The 15,693-nt window shown below is 48.8% G+C and overlaps 1 protein-coding gene across 1 annotated transcript in view; it reads left to right on the top strand.

Moving 5' to 3' along the window:
• LOC146027124 (uncharacterized) overlaps positions 1 to 15,281 on the top strand; it is a 61,638-nt gene extending 46,357 nt beyond the window's left edge. Inside the window, exon 2 of the mRNA XM_083158096.1 lies at positions 14,543 to 15,281. Coding sequence (XP_083014222.1) covers positions 14,543 to 14,981 — 439 coding nt within the window. The 3' untranslated portion in view covers positions 14,982 to 15,281. The remainder of the gene's footprint in view (positions 1 to 14,542) is intronic.
• The last annotated feature ends 412 nt before the right edge of the window (positions 15,282 to 15,693 follow it).

Below are 15,693 nucleotides of genomic sequence, written 5' to 3'. Positions count from 1 at the left end.
GCGGCTTTATCAAGACCTTTGATAAAGCCACTGAGTCGGCGAAATGCGTCAGGTGTCTTTTTACCCCCATCTTTGGACTGTTCCAGACCAGCCTTGGACCAAATTGGATTGACCTAACCATGGACATATAACACCTCTAAGGACCCCAGCACCATCTTTGGGAGTGCCAACTCCGGGTGTCTCCCCTACTCTGGACGGTGACTCGGCCCTAATACCAACTTGGGCCTTGAGTCCCAGGGAGAGCAACTTACACCCCAGCGTGTCTACAGGTGAACGGTAATCCCTACCCAATTGTCTTTGCATCTGCACTTTATATGGTCCCAGGCATAATAGGAATGGACAGCCCCGCATTGTGATCCCATTTTCTCCCCCCCCCCCCACAAACTTTTTATCGTACCAGCACAATTTGGTCACTTTATGAATAAAATGTATCATTGCTTTTAATTGTACAATCTGTCCAATCCTTTACTAATTATAATTGTTATGGTATTTTAAATATTCCATTTAAAGCGCTGCTATACCCCTTTTTTTTTTACTCTCTGTAAGAAGGCGGTCACTGTGACACTTTCTGTAATAATGCGGGCACTGCGACACTCTCTGTACGAAGGCGGGCACTGCGATACTTTCTGAAAGAAGGCAGGCACTGTGACACTTTCTGTAATAAGGCAGGCACTGCAACACTCTCTGTAAGAAGGCGGGCACTGCAACACTCTCTGTAAGAAGGCGGGCACTGCAACACTCTCTGTAAGAAGGCAGGCATTGCAACACTACATAAAAAGGCAGGCACTGTGAAACTGTAATTATTTATTCATAAAAAGTTTCTTATATAGCGCATACATATTGAGCATTGCTTTGGCACTGTGATACTCTGTAATAAGGCGGGCACTGCGACACTCTCTGTAAGACTGTGTAATAAGGCGGGCACTGTGAAATTGTCTGTAATAAGGTGGGCACTGTGACACTCTCTGTAATAAGGTGGGCACTGGGAGACTCTCTGTAATAAGGTAGGCAATGCACCACTCTCTATGTAATAAGGAGGGCACTCTGACACTGTCAACACACTGCAACACTTTCTGTAATAATGCGGGCACTCAGAGACTGTAATAAGGAGGGCACTGTGACACTGTTTAAGTATGCGGGCACTGCAACACTTACTGTAATAATTGCGGGCACTGCGACACTCTGTAATAATGCGGGCACTGCGACACTATGTAATAAGGTGGGTACTTCAACACTCTGTGTAATAAGGTGGGCACTTCAACACTCTGTGTAATAAGGTGGGCACTTCAACACTCTGTGTAATAAGGTGGGCACTGCGACATTCTCTGTGTAATAAAGCGGGCACTGTGACACTATGGGGGTGTCACGTTTCGTGAGCTTGCTGAAGCACCAGCCGGAGTGTAACGGAGGCTGGGTGCTTTAATGTAGGGCTGTTGCATGAACGACAGAATGGAGTGAAGCAATTTAATAAAATTAAACCTTTTTTTAATGAAGATACTGCGGTACAAAGATATGGATGAAGGCACAATGAAATAACTGTAGATATTGGTTGAATGACAGAAGACAATAATGATAATACTTATTGAAGAAGCTTGAAGATGATTGGAAGATTGGATGGTTGGAAGATTGGATGGTTGGGTGGTTGGAAGATTGGATGATTGAATGATAACAAAGAAGAAATGGAAATAAGATGAAGTCCAGTAGTAGTTCTTGCTGTATGAGGTCGTGGCTGCCAGGATACCAGGGATACTGGCCACCTTGAAAAAGCCCTAAGGAGCGAAACGCGTTGGTGTGGTAGAGCCCTGACACCCACAGTGGAACCCAGACATTTACTTGTGACCGTACCAGCTCTCCTGAATTAACACCCCAGCAGCCGCATCTATCAGGACATTGCACCTCTCAACCAGGTCGAGCCCTATTCCAGCAGGGGCTCCCTGGGCCGGCAAATTACCCACTAGGTCGAGCCTTATACCAACAGGGGCTCCCTAGGCCGGAGGAGAACCTATTATCAACAGTCCTATCGGCACATTTATTGGGACATTCAGGAGACATCCATAGGAACGGACACTTGGACTCTCAAACACTAGAAAATCTGGGTGACTATCACGGCTCCATATTATTAGCAATTAGTACCAGCCTACCGCATATAATTATATATGTTTTTATAAGTGAATTTTATAAGTGTATTTTTATAATAAATTTATTTTTATTTCTCACCTGCTGCACATTAACTGGTAAAAGCGCGGTTTCACACCCCCTTTTCTTTCTATATTTTGTGTTTGGGCTTGACACCCTTACTTACGAAACCGCTGCTCTAGCAGAGCCACCCATTTATTGGCGCCCTCAAGGGACACTCTGTGCCCCACCCTCCCTCTGGCCACGGATATTGACTGTCAGGATTGCAGGAGGAAGATGACACCTTTGGGGTGTTTAACCTTGTCCTTATCCTAAGAGGTGGCAGATGAGTTCCGTGGGAGGATATGGCTTGAGCAGTGGACGACCAGCGGGAATAGTCACGATAGACTTCACCCAGAAGTTAGAGGAGTCAGCCTGCAGCGGATACTGCAGGAATTGTCAGGGATGCACAGAGATGCTATCTGGTGGACAACATTGTACTGACTGCCGCTCTGGCCCGGCTAGTCAATATTTAAGTGCTGAGCTGAATGGGGATGGGCCGCAAGAGTGAAATCACAGCTGGAGCTGCGCAGCATAGGTTGTGGACATCAACAAGATGGCCGCCGCCCATTGTGGCGACAGAAACCAGCCGGCGGAGAATACTACGCGGAGGCAATGCGGACGGCGCTTCCCAGCCTGAGGCCTAGAAGGACGCGGACACCATCATGGCGGATCGTGCCTCACGCCACCCGGAGCCAGCACGCCAAGACACTGCACAACAGAACTGACACCCGGTGAATGGACATGGCGCCTGGGTGACAGAGTGACAGAATGCAGCAGGTCGGCGTCAGCATCAGCAGCGGAGGTGAGTGCCGGGGCAGAGGGCATAGCGTCAGAGGTCTGCAGGGCTGGAACAGCACAGGGAGCACGGGTAGCTGCAATGGTGGTCGTGACAGGGGGAAATTTACTAAGAATACGAATACAAAAAATCGTATTCGTATTCTTAATACGAATCACTATGACTGCATGTGGCTGTTTCAGCCGTATTCAAAGTCATGTTCCGGAGGGTAATTTACAAAGCAGTCAAATACGACTGCTTTGTAATCCCCGATGTCGTATTGATTCGTTTTAACGGCCGTATATATGGCCGCTAATACGAATTCGTGCAGGCATTCTACACAGATCAGTCAAATCCGTGCAGGCTGCAATGTGTAAAAAAAATAGAAAAATAAATAAAAAAATCTGCGTGCTGAAGCCTGGTGCTGTCCCCGATGACCCTGGAGCGGTGGTCACGGGGCTGATTCTGTGTAAAAAAATAAAATAAACTATTGTTTAATACTGTGGAACTATGAGTACCAGCAAGCCTCCCCCGCAAGCTGGGACTTGGAGAACCACAAGTCCCAGCATGCGGGGCATTAAAGGGCCCGCTGGCACTTGTAGTTCCACAGTAATAAAAATAGTCAAATAAACACACACAGACACAATAAAAATAAAACTGTAATTCATCCAAAGCCCACACATACTGATACTTACCTATCTTGAGCCCGTCGGTAGGTCCCTGGGTCCGGTGGTCCAGGGCTCCATGGTCCAGTGCCTTGGTTCCTGGGTCCGGGGCTGCAGAGTCCGGGGTCCGGGGCCTTGGTTCCGGGGCTCCAGGGCTGAAGAGTCCGGGGTCCTGGATCTGAAGAAAACCATGGGGGACCTTTGGAAGGAAATCCTTCTCACCAAGCTCCTCCTGCGAAGATCTGTCCTCTTCGTTCCGAAGTAGTCCAGGTCTTCTGCCAAATGCCGGCGATTCCAGCAGCTCCCCGCATTGGACTGAGGAGAGACGCAGAGATGTTTCATCTTCTGCACCTCTCCTCAGAATGGTTCTATTGGCCGCCTAGCGGCCAATCAGGAGCCAAGAAAGGAGCCGATGAAACATCTCTGCGTCTCTCCTCAGTCCGATGCACGGTCCGATGAGGCACGGGCCAAGAAGCGGCACCTGTTATGGGCGGCAGCTAGCCATCCCTCCCTTGCACCCTTTTTAAAGTTTTTTTTTTCAATACAATGCGTGCTGCGGGCAGTGCAGTCCCGCGCTCCCTCCTTAAGCATCGCAGATGCAGTCCCTCTCACCAGCCCATGCTCCACTCACATGGGCTGATGAGTGAAAGACCTCCAGCAGACGGGGGCAGTATATTGAGTCCCCTGCAACCCCCCTTCCAGCACTGCCCCAGTCCCACGCTGACCCTGCTGCAGGGCATTGCCCAGCAGCACCTCCTCAGTCTCACTCTCCCCCCTCCAGCACCACAGCTGAAGTCATGCTCCTGCCGCCACTGTCCCATGCTCCCCCCGCTGGCGCTGGTGAGAGGGACCTACCAGATCCAGTGAGCCACGGTCCCATTGTACTCCAGCGTCGTCACTTCAGTCCTGCGATCCTCCCTCCAGCACCTTACGCGCCGTTCCATCCTCCCCCGCCAGCACTGGTGAGAGGGAGAAAAGCTGAGCTGCCAGAGCCAGTGAAGGAGCCGGCGACCATGTGCGACCCCGGCCGACCCTGTGCTGCCATGGCTTTCAGGTACACTGTAGTACCACCTATACAGAAGGGGAAGAGGGGGGTGACACAGTGAAGCCTGTACTGAAGGGGAGGGGGGGGGGGGGAGTGGTGGACATATGTAATGTGTGTTCCAAACACCTGCGCGCTCTCTTTCTGTCTCCCCAGCCCTCTTCTCTATTTTTCTTTCATCTCTTCTGTGCTTTCTCCACCTTCCCGACCTCTCTCTAAAGGGCCCTTACACTTGTGAGATTTTGTGAGATTTCATCCAATTTGAGTCAATTTATCTGACGAGATCTGATGTGCTGTCTGACAAAATCTTATGTGCCTGATGTGTAGGACACAATCCACAATCCTGTGCCATTGAGTATAACCAAGAGATTGGAAGAGATTGAACCTCCTGCACATAGGATAAATCTCGAGTCAATCAGGTTCAATTTGTTGAGACAATAAGTTGACAAGTGTAAGGGGGCCTCTCTTCTCTTGTCTCTCTTTCCCTCTATCTACCCCCATCTTTTCCCCAGCCCCCCTCACGCCTAATAAGGGGGGGGGGGAAGTTGTGCATAGGGGCTGCTTGACCCCTAAATCCGCCCCCGGCTGACAGACAACGTTTAGATCGACAGTCAATAAGTTGTCAATTATGGGCAATATACAAATGGTGGACATGGTCAAAATGTCAACACAAGCAAGAGGTCGACATTGATATGAACACATGACACGTTTCACATGATCTTTAAAATATTTTTTTTCCATCCACGTGGACTCGGATTGGGATCGTTAAAGTACCGAGCACAGTGAGACGAGGCACCTGGCCTGAAGCATGCCAGTACACTACCTGGCTCAGGTGTCGACATTAACACCAATACACCTTGAAAACTCATGTCAAACTTTTTATGTGTCAATGTTTCTGTGTTGACCCATTGCTTATATCAACATTTTTGCTGTGTTGACTTTAGGTATAATTTTCTTCCATTTTGCTGTTCGCTCTGCATGGACCCTCAGGTATTAGTGCACATTGCTCTGTGTGTGTATTATGTCTCACATAACTGAGGAGAACAGACTGCAAATGCTAATTGTGAGACACCTCAGACCCAGTGATTCTTCTCTGCCATTAACTGAGAATATACCACATTGTTCTTTTTTTTTTCCAGGTGTTTTCTTTAAAATTTAATAAAATAATGTAAATAATCCCCCCCACCCTCTCAAAAAAAGAAAAATAGCAGGGGAAATAGCATATTTGTGCATGTCTGCAGAGCCATGCACATTTCGAGATGCTTACACCTCTGCAAATGTGGCGTGTATATGATCCTGCTCTGTGGCCCCATACAAAGATGCAATTTTGGCTCAATTTTACATGATTCCAACGGATTGGGATGGGAAATCATGTGAAATTGTACCAAATCGCATGTGTTTGACATCCACTCTCTGACCCGATGTGTGGCCCCGCGTGCATTGGGTCAGAGTTGGTGATTGGACTTGCTGCAGATAACATAAATCATATGCATCTTGCAGTAACCAACATAAACCTCTATTCCACGTTTACGTACTGTAAGCTAGACTGCATGCAGGGTGCTCTGTATGGCATATCAACCTCCAGGCAATGGGCACGTACCAATATTAGTGTCCAGGCAATAAGCACTGTATTGTATATTGGCCTCCAGACAGTGGGCTCTGTATTCCATATTATACTTCAGGCAGTGGGCTCTGTGTTGCATATTATCATCCAGACAGCGGGCACTGTATTGTACAGTATATTATCCTCCAGGCAGTGGCCACTGTATTGTACAGTGTATTATTCTCCAGGCAGTGGGCACTGTATTCTACAGTATATTATCCTCCAGGCAGTGGGCACTGTATTGTACAGTATATTATCCTCCAGGCAGTGGGCACTGTATTGTACAGTGTATTATCCTCCAGGCAGTGGGCACTGTATTCTACATTATATTATCCTCCAGGCAGTGGGCACTGTATTGTACAGTATATTATCCTCCAGGCAGTGGGCACTGTATTGCATATTATCCTACAGGCAGCGGGCACTGTATTGTACAGTATATTATCCTACAGGCAGTGGGCACTGTATTGCATATTATCCTCCAGGCAGTGGGCACTGTATTGTACAGTATATTATCCTCCAGGCAGTGGGCACTGTATTGTACAGTATATTATCCTCCAGGCAGCGGGTACTGTATTGTACAGTATATTATCCTCCAGGCAGCGGGCACTGTATTATACAGTATATTATCCTACAGGCAGTGGGCACTGTATTGTACAGTATATTATCCTCCAGGCAGTGGGCACTGTATTGTACAGTATATTATCCTCCAGGCAGTGGGCACTGTATTGTACAGTATATTATCCTCCAGGCAGCTGGTACTGTATTGTACAGTATATTATCCTCCAGGCAGTGGGCACTGTATTGCATATTATCCTACAGGCAGTGGGCACTGTATTGCATATTATTCTACAGGCAATGAGCACTGTATTTAATATTTTCCTCCAGTCAGTGGGCTCTCTATTACATATTATCCCGCAGGCAATGTAATATTAGTCTCCAGGCAACGTGCACTGTGTTGTATATAAGATTATGGGCGGTATTCAATGAGCCTGATTCGCCATGTTTTTATGGCGAATTTGTGCTGTTTGGCGAATTTCTGACTAAAACGGTGAATCACCCTATTCAATGACAACATGGCGAATACATTTCAAGGTTTTTTTCACCATGATTCACCGAGTAGCAATCGCTATCTTTTTATGGTGAAGTGGAATGTGAACTTTTAAAATAATCATAATTTGGTGTAAAAAAATCAGGAATTTTATTCTGAGGAGGGGCATGCTATTTTTATTCATGTGCTGTAAGCACATCTCCTATATATTTGGCTACATCTGTCACTCAAAGTGGGTGTCTGTGTCTATAACGCTCTGTTCCTGGACTTTCCTCTTAATGTGTGATTGCCTTCATCTGTGCTGAACACCTTTCTGAGAAATTAACCTGTTTAAAACAGGTGATGGCAATCATACATTAAGGGGAAGTCTAGAAACAGAGCATTGTGTCCCTCCTGGAGAGGGTCATGTTGGGAGGTATGTGACAGAGAACCAGCCCAGTGAGCCCACAGACAGTGCCAGACACCCACTGCCTTCCCATGTTGCCCAGCACTGCTACTCCACAGCCACCAGGTGAGCGCCCCCCTCCCGCGATTTGCGGCAAAACCTCCCCCCCGCGCGCCCCTTCCCCCCGCGATTCGCGGCAAAAACACCCGCTCCCCCGCGCCCCCCTCCTGCGATTCGCAGCAAAAACACCCCCCGCGACCCCCCCTCCCGCGATTCGCTGCAAAAAGAACCCCCCCACGACCCCTCCCGCAATTCGGGGCGGCACCCCCCCTGCGACCCCCCTCCCGCGATTCGCGGCACCCCCCCCCCCCACAATTCGCAGCAGCCCCAGGATTAAATGGCACATGCAAAACACTGACATGGCTATGGTCGACAATGAAAAAGGTTGACATGAGTTTTTGAAGATTTATTTTTAATTTTTTAAATTTTTTCATATTCATTGTCATGTGTCGACATGGACACCAATGAAGTGGCACACTTATGTCAACATTTACATGTGTTGACCTTTCTGTGTTGATTTTTTCTTGTGGCGATTCGCGTCACACCCCCCCGCAACCCCCCCTCCCGCGATTCGCGGCAACCCCCGTGACCCCACACCTCCCACAATTCGCGGCAACCCCCCACCGGAACCCCTGTGAACCCCGCCCTCCCGCGATTCGCGTCACACCCCCCCCGCAACCCCCCCTCCCGCGATTCGCGGCAACCCCCGTGACCCCCCCTCCCGCAATTCGCGGCACACCCCCCCCCCCCGTGATTCGCGGCAGCTCCAGAATTAAATTGCACATGGAAAACACGGACATGGCTATGGTCGACAATGAAAAAGGTTGACATGAGTTTTTGAAGGTTTTTTTTTTTCATTTTTTGAATATTTTCATATTCATTCTCATGTGTCGACATGGATACCAATGAAGTGCCACACTTATGTCAACATTTACATGTGTTGACCTTTCTGTGTTGATTTTTTCTTGTGGCGATTTGCGTCACACCCCCCCCCCCACAACCCCCACTCCCGCGATTCACGGCACACACACACACACACCTCCCCCGCGATTCTCGGCACCCCACCCCGTGACCCCCCCTCCCGTGATTCACGGCACACCCCCGCGACCCCCCCCTCCCATGATTCGCCGCAACCCCCGCCCCGTAACCCCCCCTCCCGCGATTCGCGGCACCCACCCCCGCGACCCCCCCTCCCGCAATTCGCGGCACCCCCCCCCCCCGCGATTCGCGGCAGCTCCAGAATTAAATTGCACATGGAAAACACTGACATGGCTATGGTCGACAATGAAAAAGGTTGACATGAGTTTTTGAAGTTTTTTTTTTCCATTTTTTGAATGTTTTCATATTCATTCTCATGTGTCGACATGGACACCAATGAAGTGCCACACTTTGTCAACATTTACATGTGTTGACCTTTCTGTGTTGATTTTTTCTTGTGGCGATTCGCGCCACACCCCCCCGGAACCCCCACTCCCGCGATTCACGGCACACACACACCCCCCCGCGATACTCGGCACCCCACCCCGTGACCCCCCCTCCCGTGATTCACGGCACACCCCCCGCGACCCCCCCTACCATGATTCGCCGCAACCCCCGCCCCCGTAACCCCCCTCCCGCGATTCGCAGCATCCACCCCCCACAACCCCCCCTCCTGCAATTCGCGGCACCCCCTGCGACCCCCACTCCTGCAATTCGCGGCACCCTCCGCGACCCCCCCTCCCGCGATTCGCGGACACCTAAGTTGCAATACAGGGCATCTTTCATACAATTCTAACCATATTTCTCATATACAAACGTTCACAAATTAAGGGGGCGCAGCCCCTTACGACGGTGTGAAGAGCGCCCGTAGGGCGCGATGAATCACCTAGTGAATATATATTTAATTAAATTTTTTTTTTTTACACAGCAGCCAGCAGGGGGCGCCGGAGCCGAGCCGCTCATTACATATTCATATATTCACTGCACCCGATCGTTACGATCGTGTGTAGTGAATATACGCTCCCCTGTTGGCACCCCCGGGGGGCAGCCTGTGCTGCCTGGCACCTGGGAAGCCCACCTACCCCCCACAAAGTTCTGGGGCAGGCAGAGAGACTATCATCTCTCTGCCTGGCACCGTCCTCAGGCTCCCTGCGGCAATCGCCGCAGGAGCTCATATTCGCCAGTCAGGGGCAGCGAGCCCCTGACACGTTGAATACCGGAGCCCGCCGGCTCCGGAACGTGGCGAATGTGCAGCGAATCCTAAAAAGGATTCGCTGCACCTCGCAGGTATTCTCATTGAATACCGCCCTAAGCCTCCAGGCAATGGACTTTACTGCAATACAACTGTATTGCATTTAATCAACCTGCTCTGAGGACAGTGGCAGGTTGGGTGTTTGACAGGGACAGTACACCTCTCAAACCATAATGCATGTTAGGCTTCAGACAATGGGCTCTTATGTACACTACTCTTGTATACTACACTACCAGGCATATAGTAATGATTTCTGTATTGTATACTAGAATAGCACACGGGAAGTAAGGGGTTCTGTATTGTATACAAGAATACCAGACGGGATTGGTATGAAATCCCGCTGCCAGAATCCCGACCGCGGAAATCCTGAAATGGGGGGGATGTGGATCACCCCCCCCCTTGCGGGTTCGCTACGCTCGGCACACTAATTTATGTGTCGGAATTTTGGTGGACGGGATTCCGGCGCCGGGATTTTGACTGCCGGAATTCTAACTGCATCCCTCCTAAACCTATAGTACAGGGTTTCCAACTTTCAAATGCTCCTCTCCGGGAGAAGCCCGGAGAGGAGACTTTCATTACCCGTCCGGGGGCGGGGCTTGACTGTGACATCATTAAGCTAAATGACATGAATGTGTTGTTTTAGCTCCGCCCCCTCCTCTGAGACCCCCGGATTGCGACATTTAAATGCTGCGATCGGGGGGCTCAGTGGGGGTCCTCCTGATTCCGGGAGGGTTGCCCACCCTTCCGGAGGGCCGGGAGGGGGACCCGATTTTCGGGATACTCCCGGTAATTCTGGGAGGGTCGGCAATAGGGTGGCCAATCCCGGGATCGGGATCGGCGGGATCCCGGGATTTGGCCCCCAAAACGCCGGGATTTCAATCCCGGGTTGGAATTTCCAATCCCGGGATTTCGGGATTAAACTGCGCATGCGCAGTTTAATGCCGGGCAGCGTCTGAGCACTCAGACGCTGCCCGGCTTCTCCCATACCCCGCAGTGCGCAGAGTGACGAGGTCACGCTGCGAGGTCACGCTGCGCAGGGCACAGCCGCACATCCATGGCTGCCCGCCCGCCCAGCGCTCCCGGCCACCCGCCCGGCCGCCCGCCCACCCAGCGCTGACGGCCGGCCGCCCGCCCACCCAGCGCTGACGGCCGGCCGCCCACCCAGCGCTCACGGGCACCCAGCGCTCCCTGCCAACCACCCACCCAGCGGTCCCTGACAACCACCCGCCCCCCCCCCCCACCCACCCAGCGGTCCCTGACAACCACCCGCCCCCCCACCCACCCAGTGGTCCCTGACACCCGCCCACCCACCCAGCGCTCGGGCGGCCAGGGTGTTTTTTATTATTAGGGAAGCCAATCCCGGGAATCCCGGGATTGAGCATTTTTCAATCCCGAATCCCGGGATTGAAAAAATGCCCCGGGATTGGCATCCCTAGTCGGCAACCCTGATATAGTAATTGTTTATTGCTACAATACTAGGCAGGAAGTAATGGGCTCTGTATTGTATACTAGACTACCATTCGTAATAGGCTCAGATTGTATACTAGAATACCAGACACAAAGTAATGTTCTATGTAATATATTTTATACCAGATGTATACTAGGAAATCTAAAATAAAGTAAATTCCCCACAAGGTGTGGGCCCTAATGACACAATAAGCCCAGCATCACCCCAACACTTCCCACCTGCTTCTCCTCTATGGGCATGACTACTTTCCTAGAATATATAGATAGATTTAATAAAGCAGTGGCTTATTTGTCTGTGTATTCTGTTTATATACATGTATATAGCAACACATATAATATATGTTAGAGTAGTGCTTCTCAGACTGTGGGGTAGATGTATGAAGCAGTGATAAGGGAGGAGAAGTGATAAAGTGCCTGGTACATTATCACCAGCCAATCAGCTCCTGGCTGTTCCTATATAAACCCAGCCTGCAACTTAACAGTGAGGATCTGATTGGCCGGAGATAAAGTACCAGACACTTTATCGCTTCTCCTCCCTTATCGCTGCTTCATACATCTACCCCTCAGTTCTCAGGATCCCCCCAGGCTGAGTACACACCTATATATTTATCTGAAGACCAGTCATGTATCTGCAGTAGGATTGGGCAGTGTGTTCTGCGTACATGCTGCCGGATCAGTCTTGGCTGATGTCATAACTTGATGGTCATTTACAAGGGTCTTTCCAGTTGAGCTGTCAACCTCCAAATTCTGCAGTGGGTGTACGGGTGGTTCAATTGAACAGTCAATATATTGGTCAGTGTTTACCCAGCACAACAGTTCACACAGGTCAAGTCTCCTAGCTGATGCACAGGTGTATTCATTATTACCTGTCTCTGAGCTGTCAGGGGTTTTGAACTAGTTTGAAGAACACTGTGCTAGAGTATAGCTATCCCTCAAACCTCAGTCGTAGCCAGAAACTAGTGGGCCCCATAGAAACATTTTGAAGGGGCCCCTGTCCCAGTGCTTGTATAGAGACACCACTTTGCATCAGTTGTTATGTATATACCCCATAATAGTACCCTAGTTCATTTTCTGAACCATGTTAGTGCCCTAGTTAATGTTATGCCCCATAGTAGTGCCCTACTGTAGTTCCTTTTCTGAACTATAATAGTGCCTTAGTTAATGTTATGCCCCATAGAAGTGCACTAGTTCCTTTTCTGAATTATAGTAGTGTCCTAATTAATGTTATGCGCCATAGAAGTGCACTAGTTACTTTTCTAAATTATAGTAGTGTCCTAATTAATGGTATGCCCCATAATAGTGCACTAGATCCTTTTCTGAACTATAGTAGTGCCCTATTTCCTTTTATGCACTATAGTAGTGCCATTGTTAATGCTATGCCCCATAATAGTGCCCTAGTTCCTTTTCTGAACTATAGGAGTGCCCTATTTAATGTTATGCCCCATTGTAATGGCCTAGTTCACATGAAGTCACATTGTACAGCTGCCACATTATTCCACACTTTTTCCAATTCATATCATGCCATACAGTGTCCCCAATTCATATTATGCCATACAGTGTCCCCAGTTCATATTATGCCATACAGTATCCCCAGTTCATATTATGCCACAGTGTCCCCAGTTCATATTATGCCATACAGTGTCCCCAGTTCATATTATGCCATACAGTGTCCCCAGTTCATATTATGATATACGGCTTACACTTCATATTGTGCCATATTACAGTTCTTCAGTTTATATTGTGTAACACTATAATGCCCTTCAGTCCATTGTATACCACATTACACTGAGCAGGCCCAGAGGTACTGTACATTGTATACCACATTACACTGAGCAGGCCCGGAGGTACTGTACATTGTATACCACATTACACTGAGCAGGCCCAGGGGTACTGTACATTGTATACCACATTACACTGAGCAGGCCCAGAGGTACTGTACATTGTATACCACATTACACTGAGCAGGCCCAGAGGTACTGTACATTGTATACCACACTACACTGAGCAGGCCCAGGGGTACTGTACATTGTATACCACATTACACTGAGCAGGCCCAGAGGTACTGTACATTGTATACCACACTACACTGAGCAGGCCCGGAGGTACTGTACATTATATACCACATTACACTGAGCAGGCCCAGAGGTACTGTACATTGTATACCACACTACACTGAGCAGGCCCAGGGGTACTGTACATTGTATACCACATTACACTGAGCAGGCCCAGAGGTACTGTACATTGTATACCACATTACACTGAGCAGGCCCAGAGGTACTGTCCATTGTATACCACATTACACTGAGCAGGCCCAGAGGTACTGTCCATTGTATACCACATTACACTGAGCAGGCCCAGGGGTACTGTACATTGTAGGTAAATCCCAGCACATGTAACACGTGGGCCCGGGGGTGTATTATTAGATAGGCAGCGGGAATTTAGTAAGATGAGAGTTCTATTTCCCATAGGATGTTGCTATGGGCAACCAATCAGAATCTATTTAGCATATTCTAGAAGATAATAGATGGTATCTGATTGGTTGCCCATAGCAACATCCCATGTGAAATAGAACTCCCATCTTAGTAAATTTCCCCCCACATGGTCTATCCAAAAGGTCGACACTCAATATGCCAACAGTGTCAAAAGGTCGACATGGGAAAGGTGGACAGGGTCAAAAGTTTGACATGGAAAAAGGTAGACACATGAAAAGGTAGACATGAGGTTTCAAATTTTTGGGCTGTCAATGTCGGCAATTGTCGACACGGACCCCCAATTATTTTAAGGCGTACCCTCGTATGACTTGCTTTGCTTTCCATGCTTCGGGGCCGGTGCCTCGCTACACTCGGCACACTATTATTTTTTCCTTTTATGCCGACATGGATGGTGAAGTAAGTGAACAAGTTGGTTTGAAAACAATACACAAAAAACTCATGTCATGTGTCTACCTCTTTTCATGCCGACATATTGCATGTCAACCTTTTGGGGTAGACCTATTGGTATGATAATGATGAATGATAATGACTTATAACAGCTTTGACATTGTAGGTCTTCATATTTCATCTGGTCAATGACTGTGATTTCTCTTGCAGAACCGCATCTGAGGTGAGACTCCTCGACACCCCCCGTTATCCTCCGGTAAGGTCCTACATGTCCTCTTATGAAGTCAGTCGCTTTGTGCAGAGGTGCCAGAAGGAAAGGGAGGACGCCCTCCGCAGGGAGGAGTCATCCAGGGACAAACTGAAATGTCTTGAAGTCTCATCACGCAGCCAGATCCAGGAACTGAAAGCCAAGCTGAAAGAGCTGACCAATGAGAACAAAGCGCTGCATAGAACAGTGAAGAAACTACCGGGTGGACTTGGGTCTGGAGGGGAACCCCAAATTCAGAGGCAAGATGACCAAGGATATCATCAAGGAGCTGCACGAGAAGGAAGACCAGTGTTCCCAAATAAGGGAAGAAAACCAAATGCTCTCTGTGCAGCTCCGCGAGATGGGGCCGGTCATTGTGAAGACTCAGAAGCAGAAAGCTGAACTGCACGCTCGGTGCAGACCATTACCTCCATCCCTGTCATTTTACAAAGCACCTATAAGAAAGTTTCCAGAGAATCTTCCAGCTCACAGGCATCACAAGTCACATCGGATAAGGGAAAAGTCTCTCTGGAAACCAGTAACTCTCCTCCAATCACTGCAGACAACAAACAAAAAACATACAATCGAACCACACGCAACCAATCCTGACGAATGGTCGTCCAAAATTGTACTTTATTTTTGGAGAACTTTTCCCAATCTGCTGCATATGATTCAGTTATTTATAATAAAATATAAATCACATGCAAGTTTCCAGTTATGAGTTTAACAAAACATGCTAGTAATCATCACCTGCTCTCACTGGTAATCCAAATGATGGACCGTGTATGCGTCAATATAGTCAATAGGCTAACACAATATAGATAACAGATCGCATGGGCAGTACGGATGGTGTAATGGTTAGCATTACTGCCTCCATTCCCACCATGGCCTTAACTGTGCAGAGTTTGTATATTCTCCCCATTGTGGGTTTCCTCCGGGTACTCTGGTTTCCTCCCACATTCCAAAATATACTGGTAGGTTAATTGGCTCCTAACAAAATTAACCCTAGAATTGTGCAGAGGTGCCAATGTGTGCGTGTACATGTGGTAGGGAATATAGATTGTAAGCTCCACTGGGACAGGGACTGATGTGAATGTTCAAATATACTCTGTAC

Source organism: Crinia signifera, chromosome 8 (assembly GCF_055691185.1).
Source record: "Crinia signifera chromosome 8, ASM5569118v1, whole genome shotgun sequence".
NCBI classification, from domain to species: Eukaryota; Metazoa; Chordata; class Amphibia; order Anura; family Myobatrachidae; genus Crinia; species Crinia signifera.
The sequence above is the reverse complement of the archived record's forward strand: the minus strand, read 5'-3'. Positions and strand labels throughout refer to the sequence as shown.